The following is a 10,734-nucleotide window of genomic DNA, read 5'->3' as shown; positions in this document are numbered from 1 at the left end:
CGTAAAGTGCTTCTGTATTCACAAGAAGATGCACGCAAAACACAAATAATGTTGCCATTTTTCATCACAATTTTATTATTTTGAATTAAGAGAAAATGTATATAAATTACTGTCAAGGCTATTACAACTTCTTTGGGCATAAGGCACAATATCCATTTAATGTATTAGAAATTGAATTTAAACAAAGTAGTACATTTAAGTGGTTATTCTTTGGTTTTAGAGGGTAGGAAGGTGAATCTTACAATTTACAGAGAGTGCTGTAAGTCTCCCTACCAAGGCCATAGCAGAGGACAGTGTCCAGTGTTTCAATTGGAAATGTACAGACATAATAAAGCTCGGTGAAGTAGATAAATGAGTCCCAAGTGTATTCTCTAGCCCTGTTGGAATGCACTGTGCCCCGTGTCTCAGGCTCTGAATGTGAGCCAGAATAAAAGTGACCCTGGATGCCATTGCCAACTCTGATCCTCAGAAGTGATCCACATAACAGGTCATGTGAACATCTAGGCACTCAAAATGTCAGTACTGTAAACATAACATTGACATGAGGGGGGCGGTATGAAGGGAGGAGGGGGGTATGAAGGCTGAGGGGGGTATATGTAGGCAATATTGTGCATTTACATGTCATGTATCACAATGTATTATTCTGATAATAATTTCCCATGAATAATTAAAAGTATGAAAACAGTGCATATTAATAGTATTTAAATATTAGTGCATATGAAAGGTATTTAATTACACTTTAGTGCGTATGAAAAGTATTTGGCTTCATTACAGAGGAAGACGGGAGAGATTAATTCTACAAAAAACAGCCGTACCATAATGATGTCTCTTAAAGGAGACCGAGGCTCATTTCGATTTTCCACATCGCAAGTTTGCAGTGTCCATGTTTAAGAAGCGAACATGCATCCTCGTCTCAATATCTAAGGTGTTTAGAATCTGAGGGAAGAAAAGGTAGTGGAATATAAGCCTGATATGGCAGTATACAATATACAGTATGTAAAGTATACAGTACAGTATATAAATAAACAGTATATAAAGTAAAGAGTATAAAGTATACAGTATATCAAGAAAACAGTATAAAGTATATAAAGTATACAGTATATAAAGTAAACAGTATAACGTATATAAAGTAAACAGTATATAAAATAAACAGCATAAAGTATATCAAGTATACAGTATTTAAAGTATACTGTATATAAAGTATACCAAAATTTAAAGACACCAAATGTCACTGTTTTAATAGCTTGTGTTTTGCATAACTCATAGTGAAATGGCATTTCCTTTTTTTTATGTAACAGCCAATTTGAATATCTTGTGCAATACACAGTAACACCATACCTGTAGAAAATTTTCAAAAGTGATTCCTTCATAGAATTCATCAGGTTCCTGAAAAACAAAGTACCCAATTCAAGCAATAAGGCATGATGACCTGTTCTTACGCACGACACAAAACAGTACACAGTAGAGCAGTACTTTGCACTTCAAAATAAGGTGTGGTTCACTGTAATGAATCGTGCTATCGGCATATCTTACTCATATACCTACTTCATAAACTATTTGATCAGTAGTACAATAAAGCAGTGTTAGTGATAACCTCGTTACCATTTTGCCCCTTGTAGTGCTTGCCACTTCCAGCATGGCAGCGTCTGCGATGGCCTTGGCGGTCTCCTGCCCGATAGTGCCAGCCTTAGATAGGAGCTCCTCCACCACCTACATAGAAAACAGCACAACGGTCCATAAAACATTTATTCATTTATTGTGTTATCTTGAATTTCTGATGTACACGCAATTCAGCTTTAAAGCTGCCATGTATATTGGAATAAACTCAATTTATACTAAAATGGTCAATGATAAACCGTCCATCATAAAAGTGTCACAGGGATAGTGCTGACAGGATCAGAATTGCATTTTAGATCCTAATGTAAAAGATTACTATGTGGACAGGGGGACCTGATGCTACATCAGCACTACTTCTCTGAGACACTTTGGGGGGAATTCCGACCCAAGATAAACACACCCGTAAATGGAAAGTCCCTTTTATGCACTTTTCTCTCTATGAGTATACTGACCTTGAACTTAAGCATGAGAATAGCATGCTATTCACCCTGCTGTTTGTTTGAGGTGGAGATCAAAGAAATGAAGGTTTGGCTGTGGTGTCTACAGATACACCGTATTCTGACCTTGACTTAATTCCCACCTTAACATGTGATGAAACTGTGAATAAGGTCGAGCAACCTGTCGGTTCCAAGTGGAACAACATTAACTTTATTTTTTCTGATAGAAATAACACCATTCTCCATGCACTGTAATTTACAGATTGATAAGCACTATTGATAAGAGCTAGGTAAATGAGAAAGCCGTAACGACAGGACCATTGTCATCACAGTTCCATGATTATTAGGGTAGATTTATAGGACTACTGTTCAACCCCTATTGTACACTGTTCTCACCTTCCAATATGTAATGGATTGAACAATTGAATATGGTAACTTTCAGGATGAATCAAACAACTGTATTTTTTTATTTTATTCATAAATACTTTCCTAACCCTAAATAATATACAAGATCAGAGTATTTTTAAATCTACCAATTGGTTCTGAAACAGCGATGAATATGCATATATTTAGATGGCTTTCATTAATTGATCCCTAATATTCTGAACCCTTCTCTCCATAAATTCTAATGAGTCTGTCAAGAAAATTCAAATTATAGATAGGCCTACAATAAATTCAAAGGGATGGCTTCAGATACATTTACTGAAAAACATATTGAATGAAAACTCTACGAGAAAATCTGTTGGCCAGCAAGTGGGAGGGTTTTCAGAGGTTGAATGAAATTAATTCAGTGCGCCAAGGGAACCATGCCTGCAAAGCCTGTTACGCACCTGCACAAGGTGAATACCAACTACTGAGAAGTGTGTAGGAAAGGCGTACATTTCCCAAGTCTGAATCGGGCCCTTTGTGAATACAGGCCCTGGGCCTGGAGGACTATGGTGAGGAGAGAGAAGTAAAGGGAGGTGTTACCCGTCTGTACTCCTCCAGGTTGATGGTGCCGTCGCTGTCTGTGTCATGCATGTTGAATAGAACTGAAGAGACAAAAAAGAGGAACAAGCTAAACAGTATGTTTTTTACAGAATATTTTCTCCCCAAAGATAGTGTAACTTAAGGGTCTCTTACTATTATTGTTCAGGGGAAGGATATGACTCTAATGGCCTATTCCACATGTAGGAGGAAGTAATGAATGATTCAAAAAAAATGTGTCTCTCTGAGATTCAGCCATGAGTATGAGGATCAAGACAGACTGGCTGGTCCACTTTAGGCCCTATTTAGATTCTAGACAAGAGTATGATTACTGAACTGAAACTTTGTTAGAATTCTATATATGCTTGAAGAATAGCCCTTAGAATAGCAACTCAGAATAAGTTGTTTTTCTTCTATTATAAATCTGGGTGTTGACTTAGTATCAAACCCATGTTGCCTGCATGACTCAAGACCACATTAGCTCACTGAGTTAAAGCCTAGGCATTAGCCCAGGGTACTAACACAAGTCTTAGACAATCTTACTTTACTCATCACCAAACCAAACTCACATCGTAGTTTCTCCCTCCTCAGGTTCTCCCTCTCCTCCTCTGTTAGGCCCATGGCTGCTGGGCGGAAGTGAGTCATCACCATAAGGAACTCCTCAAAGCCAATCTCCTGGACTGTACCCGTCTCATTCTGATGGAGGTTTCTGTATCAGGTATATAGAGGAGGCATTTAGCTGGTTAAACCAGGCTCACCAGTGAGGGCAGGGTTCAGTTTGGTTCAACCAAACAAATAGAGAGGCATAGAGTTACAGTTACATGGCAATTCACTGACTGCCATGTGCTGAACATGCTTCACGACTAAAGCCTTTACAGCATCACTGATTACTTCATGAACAAAACTGTTGTCTATGTGTAATAACTTGGTTATAACAGTCAATGGCAGTAAATATGTATAGCATGAGTGATTTCAATATTTTCAAATATTTATTTAATTTCATATATGTTTTACCCCTTTTTCTCCCCAATTTCGTGGTATCCAATTGGTAGTTACAGTCTTGTCTCATCACTGCAACTCCCGTACGGACTCGGGAGAGGCGAAGGTCGAGAGCCGTGCGTCCTCCGAAACACAACCCTACCAAGCCGCACTGTTTCTTGACACAATGCCCACTTAACCTGGAAGCCAGCCACCACCAATGTGTCGGAGGATATTTTCAATATTACACTTTGGCTATATACTCACCTTTTATCAAAGAATGCATTAATAATTTGAGCCCGGATTGGATTGTTATCTAGAGCAGGGATGCTGGCCAAATCCTCTCGACTGCAGAAGAAACATGATATGACAATACATTAGTAACAAGTCAACAACAAAACAGAAAACATGATATGACAATACGTTAGTAACAAGTCAACAACACAACAGAAAACATGATATGACAATATGCTCGTAACAAGTCAACAACACAACAGAAAACATGATATAATAGTTATTTACCTCTATTAATCAAAGTTAAAGGGCGTCTTTTTTCTAAAGGTCAAGGTTATTGTTCTATCAATACATATTATTTAAATTCAGTACAGTATAGAATATCAAAATAAATACTTGTACACTCCCTCTTTCTTTTTAAAGGGAAGGCATGTGCAATCTATCACTATGTCACTATGCAAGGCAACCTGCCAATGATGAGTGATTGTGTGTGTGTGTGTACCTATGTCTGTGTGTGGCCATAACTTAAATACCCACAATGCAACACATTCAAAAGGACTTAGCAGGCACTATTTTGGGCCTAGATTCAATCAGATCGTGTGTTAACCGGCGATAGCCGACACCCACATAGCTGATGTTTTGGAGGTGTCGGAAGTGGGACTGCTGAGCAGCTGCTCTTGTTCATTGTCACGAAACCACACTCATCCCACTAATATTAGTTCAGAAGGAGGAAGTGTGGGCGATATAGAAATAATGACACTCACATTTCAAATAATGAAACAAAATGATGAGGATTTCTATCGGCCTAATCGAGGTGTAGATTACATCTCACATTCAAGTGTTGAAACTTGTAAACAAGGCTGCATGAAATTTCTCATAATGCGACTCCGTGCAGGCAGGTGAATATTTATAAAGGTGGGAGCACATGCATTGTCAAGGTCTCCATTCTTACTGTTCAACTTAAGTTTACCACTTATCAAATAGAAGTTTCTTTTGCATCTCATGTTCGCTTTAGGTATAATGCCAGGAGCTGCTTGTGGATTTGACAGCTCTAACACAGTTTCACCTCCGACACTGCCAAAACAACCGCCATGTGGATGTCGGCTAAAGCGGACCTGATTGAATAGTACCCTTAGTTTAGGTAAATAATACTCAACGTGTTTCAATGAAGAGGGGTGTGTTATGAATACATGGATATGGGTAACAGACAATGATGGACTGACTATATGTTGGTGTTGGTGGACTGTATGAGGGCGTTGGTGGATTGAATGAGGGCGTTGGTGGACTGTATTAGGGCGTTGGTGGACTGTATTAGGGCGTTGGTGGATTGAATGAGGGCGTTGGTGGACTGAATGAGGGCGTTGGTGGACTGTATGAGGGCGTTGGTGGACTGTATGAGGGCGTTGGTGGACTGAATGAGGGCGTTGGTGGACTGTATGAGGGCGTTGGTGGACTGTATGAGGGCGTTGGTGGACTGAATGAGGGCGTTGGTGGACTGTATGAGGGCGTTGGTGGATTGAATGAGGGCGTTGGTGGACTGTATTAGGGCGTTGGTGGACTGTATGAGGGCGTTGGTGGATTGAATGAGGGCGTTGGTGGACTGTATGAGGCCGTTGGTGGACTGTATGAGGGCGTTGGTAGATTGTATGAGGGCGTTGGTGGACTGTATGAGGGCGTTGGTGGACTGTATGAGGGCGTTGGTGGACTGTATGAGGGCGTTGGTAGATTGTATGAGGGCGTTGGTGGACTGAATGAGGGCATTGGTGGACTGAATGAGGGCGTTGGTGGACTGTATGAGGGCGTTGGTAGATTGTATGAGGGCGTTGGTGGACTGAATGAGGGCGTTGGTGGACTGTATGAGGGCGTTGGTAGATTGTATGAGGGCGTTGGTGGACTGAATGAGGGCGTTGGTAGACTGTATGAGGGCGTTGGTGGACTGTATGAGGGCGTTGGTGGACTGTATGAGGGCGTTGGTAGACTGTATTAGGGCGTTGGTGGATTGTATGAGGGCGTTGGTGGACTGTATGAGGGCGTTGGTGGACTGTATGAGGGCGTTGGTGGACTGTATTAGGGTGTTGGTAGATTGTATGAAGGCGTTGGTGGATTGTATGAGGGCGTTGGTGGACTGTATTAGGGCGTTGGTGGACTGTATTAGGGTGTTGGTAGATTGTATGAAGGCGTTGGTGGATTGTATGAGGGTGTTGGTGGACTGTATTAGGGCGTTGGTGGATTGTATGAGGGCGTTGGTGGACTGTATGAGGGCGTTGGTGGACTGTATGAGGGCGTTGGTGGACTGTATGAGGGCGTTGGTGGACTGAATGAGGGCGTTGGTGGACTGTATGAGGGCGTTGGTGGACTGTATGAGGGCGTTGGTGGACTGAATGAGGGCGTTGGTGGACTGTATGAGGGCGTTGGTGGATTGTATGAAGGCGTTGGTGGACTGTATTAGGGCGTTGGTGGACTGTATGAGGGGGTTGGTGGATTGTATGAAGGCGTTGGTGGACTGTATGAGGGCGTTGGTGGATTGTATGAGGGCGTTGGTGGACTGTATGAGGGCGTTGGTAGACTGTATGAGGGCGTTGGTAGACTGTATGAGGGCGTTGGTGGACTGTATGAGGGCGTTGGTAGACTGTATGAGGGCGTTGGTAGACTGTATGAAGGCGTTGGTGGATTGTATGAAGGCGTTGGTGGACTGTATTAGGGCGTTGGTGGACTGTATGAGGGCGTTGGTAGACTGTATGAGGGCGTTGGTAGACTGTATGAGGGCGTTGGTAGACTGTATGAGGGCGTTGGTAGACTGTATGAGGGCGTTGGTAGACTGTATGAAGGCGTTGGTAGACTGTATGAAGGCGTTGGTGGATTGTATGAAGGCGTTGGTGGATTGTATGAAGGCGTTGGTGGATTGTATGAAGGCGTTGGTGGATTGTATGAAGGCGTTGGTGGATTGTATGAAGGCGTTGGTGGATTGTATGAAGGCGTTGGTGGACTGTATGAAGGCGTTGGTGACAATACCTTAGTGTCTCCTGATTGTTACTCAGCTGTCTGAATCTCTTGTTGATGTTGCCAATCTGCTCCAGGGAAACTGAAAGAAACCAATCGCAGTAGTTCAGAGCAGATTAGCATGAGAAATGTATCAGTAGTGAGCCACTTGAGACTTTTAAAGTACTAATAACTTGAGAGTATTCTATTTCCAGATCCACCACCCTCTTTACAATGCTTTTCATTTTCATTCAAGCTTTCCTTCTGGATTCTATCTGTTGTGAAATGCATGTAAATGAACTGTAGCAAAAAATAAGGTGCAAACAGGTACAGAACGAACTGTGACAACAATGGGCCTACGCCACAATCAGCCTGATGATAAAAACACAATCAGCCTGATGGAAAAACAAACACACTGGTGTGATTATATTTGCATTCAAAGGGAACGTTGAATTATTGACTTATGTGTGGGCTAATGTCTTCACATGAGCATTTGAATGTTATGGTTGCTAGATACAGTTATAGAACCACAGTTTGTGATATTTGGAAGAGGTATTTAGCCGACAATAGTGTTTATTTTAAAGGAGGAACTTGCTTCTCCTCTCAGTGCCTGTTAAGAGCACATACTCAAATGGATATTTACAGGAGCAACAACTACTGTAGGTGAATATGCTTCAGTAACAACAGAACAACAGGCTACACAAACTAGACTTGCACAGGCAGGTGTACAGATTAATCTAGGTGGCGGTGCATTCATTGTGAAGATCTCCATTCTCACTTTACACACATGGTAATACATTTAAGTTGGAATTTTATTAGAAACGGTCCATGATCAATCAGAGTAATATTATCAGTCTTTATTGAACTCTCTCACCGCTCTCTTCTGAAAATCAGTCATCCCGTTTATGAAAGCAGCCAGCTGATAAGATTAACAGATCAATGTTCCAAACACCTAGCTACTGCTTCAAACCTGTACTTCATCCACGTGTTATACACTGAGGGGAAGCAAACCTGTACTTCATCCACGTGTTATACACTGAGGGGAAGCAAACCTGCACTTCATCCACGTGTTATACACTGAGGGGAAGCAAACCTGTACTTCATCCACGTGTTATACACTGAGGGGAAGCAAACCTGTACTTCATCCACGTGTTATACACTGAGGGGAAGCAAACCAGCACTTCATCCACGTGTTATACACTGAGGGGAAGCAAACCTGTACTTCATCCACGTGTTATACACTGAGGGGAAGCAAACCTGCACTTCATCCACGTGTTATACACTGAGGGGAAGCAAACCTGCACTTCATCCACGTGTTATACACTGAGGGGAAGCAAACCTGTACTTCATCCACGTGTTATACACTGAGGGGAAGCAAACCTGCACTTCATCCACGTGTTATACACTGAGGGGAAGCAACACTTTTCACTTCCAAAAATACTGTGATATTTGTTTGACTGTCAATTCATTTTTAGATATATAATTGACAGTGTAATACTGAAATTACAAATGATAATTTTCTTCTTTTCACTATAAAGTAAAAAATCTGACTATAGAGTAAGCTGTAGACTCAACATATTAATCTTGCATGGAACCATATTGGCAAGTTGCATGACATTCTATACATCTGGTTTAATAAACAGTGGTCCCTCTGTCCTTACCTACCACCCTCTAATCAGATTTTCAATGGAATGACAGAAGGACAATCCAACTATTGTCTATTCATGTGAAAACAGCTGGAATACAGCATCTTATTCTGTGCTTTTCAGAAGACTGACCACAAAGTAATGTCTAGTTTGAAATATGAAATGATGAGGCACTTCTAGATTTGCTACACTGCCCCGGTCAACTGTAAGTGCTGTTATTGTGAAGTGGATACATCTAGGAACAACAACGGCTCAGCCGCGAAGTTGTAGGCCACACAAGCTCACAGAACGGGATCGCCAGGTGCTGAAGCGCATAGCACGTACAAATCGTCTGTCCTAGGTTGCAACACTCACTACTGGGATCCAAACTGCCTCTGGAAGCAACTTCAGCACAATAACTGTTTGTCGGGAGCTTCATGCAATGATTTTACTTTTGCCTAGCAGCCTAAGATCACCATGCCCAAAGCCAAGCATCGGCTGGAGTGGTGTAAAGCTCACCGCCATTGGACTCTGGAGCAGTGGAAACGTGTTCCCTGGAGTGATGAATCACGCTTCACCATCTGGCAATCCAATAGACTAATCTAGGTTTTGCACATGCCAGGAAAACGCTACCTGCACCAATGCATAGTGCCAACTGTAAAGTTTGGTGGAGGAGAAATAATGATCTTGGGCTGTTTTTCATGGTTCGGGCCAGGTCAATTAGTTCCAGTGAAAGGGAATCTTAACGCTACAGCATACAAAGACATTCTAGACAATCATGTGGTTTCAACTTTGCGGCAACAGTTTGGGGAAAACTTTCCTGTTTCTGCATGACAATGCCTCCATGCACAATGCGAGGTCCACACAGAAATAGTTTTTCGAGATCGGTGAGGAAGAACTTTACTGGCCTGCACAGAGCCCTGACCTCAACCCCATCGAACACCTTTGGGATGAATTGGAACGCCAACTGCGAGCCAGACTTAATGACCCAACATCAGTCCCGACCTCACTAATGCTCTTGTGGCTAAATGGAAGCAAGTCCCTGCAGCAATGTTCCAACATCTAGTGGAAAGCCTTCCCAGAAGAGTGGAGGCTGTTATAGCAGTAAAGGGGTTACCAATTCCAAATTAATGCCCATGATTTTGGAATATGTTCAGTGAGCAGGTGTCCACATACTTTTGGTCATGTAGAGTATTTTTCCCTTCATCGAAGTTTAGGCTATTTATTGATAAATAATGAGTTACTTTGTATATGATTATAATCAAATAGAACGTGAAATATAACTGTTGTTTGAGTAGGCTACTTACATCCAGTTCGATCAGCCAGGTCTTGGAACTCATGTTCAGTGCCCGCAGATTGTGAGGCTCCCATTGCGATTATTCTCAAAAGAGCGTCAATTGCGCATTGAAGTTCTTTCAGGAGCGCACTATGATCTTAACCGCAGGTAAAACTACTTGAGTTGTACTGTCCTCACTAGTACCAAGAAGCTCTTCCCTCTGCTTTCATAAGGAAGTTAGTAACATACACTCTTTATTATGGTCCATTGGGAGAGACGCTGTGCTGACTTCCCCAAGGTCCTAAAACAGTGTACCATTGTGGAGGATTTAAAAATTTTTTTTTTTTACATTAGTCAATTCAGAATGAATCGACTGTGTCCTTGAATTAATTACTGGTAAATGTGATGGATGAACAATCAGTCATTAATAGCAGAATGAGACTTTCATTTCAAATGTAATCTTTGCATGTAGTGAAAAGGCATTGTCATTGAGTATAACGTTACAGACCCTTATCTTTAAAAAACATATACCTACTATAATTTCAAGTCGGAGTACATTCTAGAAGAAACAACAGAAAAAAAACTGCAGTAGGCTTATGTAATAACACAGTCAAGACCAAAA

General features: G+C 41.7%; 1 protein-coding gene across 2 annotated transcripts; it reads right to left on the bottom strand.

Moving 5' to 3' along the window:
• Window positions 1-46: 46 nt before the first annotated feature.
• On the bottom strand, window positions 47-10,393 carry tesc (tescalcin). 2 transcript variants are annotated; one of them, XM_014159989.3, is made up of 8 exons: window positions 10,144-10,393; window positions 7,245-7,314; window positions 4,266-4,346; window positions 3,590-3,729; window positions 3,024-3,085; window positions 1,603-1,710; window positions 1,339-1,386; window positions 47-936 (listed from the first exon to the last, which is right to left on the bottom strand). In XM_014159989.3, exons 1-8 carry the CDS (start codon window positions 10,205-10,207, stop codon window positions 847-849), a joined length of 663 nt encoding a protein of 220 aa, XP_014015464.1. In that variant the 5' UTR covers window positions 10,208-10,393; the 3' UTR covers window positions 47-846.
• Between the last annotated feature and the right edge of the window lie 341 nt (window positions 10,394-10,734).

Source organism: Salmo salar, chromosome 20 (genome assembly GCF_965601325.2).
Source record: "Salmo salar chromosome 20, fSalSal1, whole genome shotgun sequence".
NCBI classification, from domain to species: Eukaryota; Metazoa; Chordata; class Actinopteri; order Salmoniformes; family Salmonidae; genus Salmo; species Salmo salar.
The sequence above is the reverse complement of the archived record's forward strand: the minus strand, read 5'-3'. Positions and strand labels throughout refer to the sequence as shown.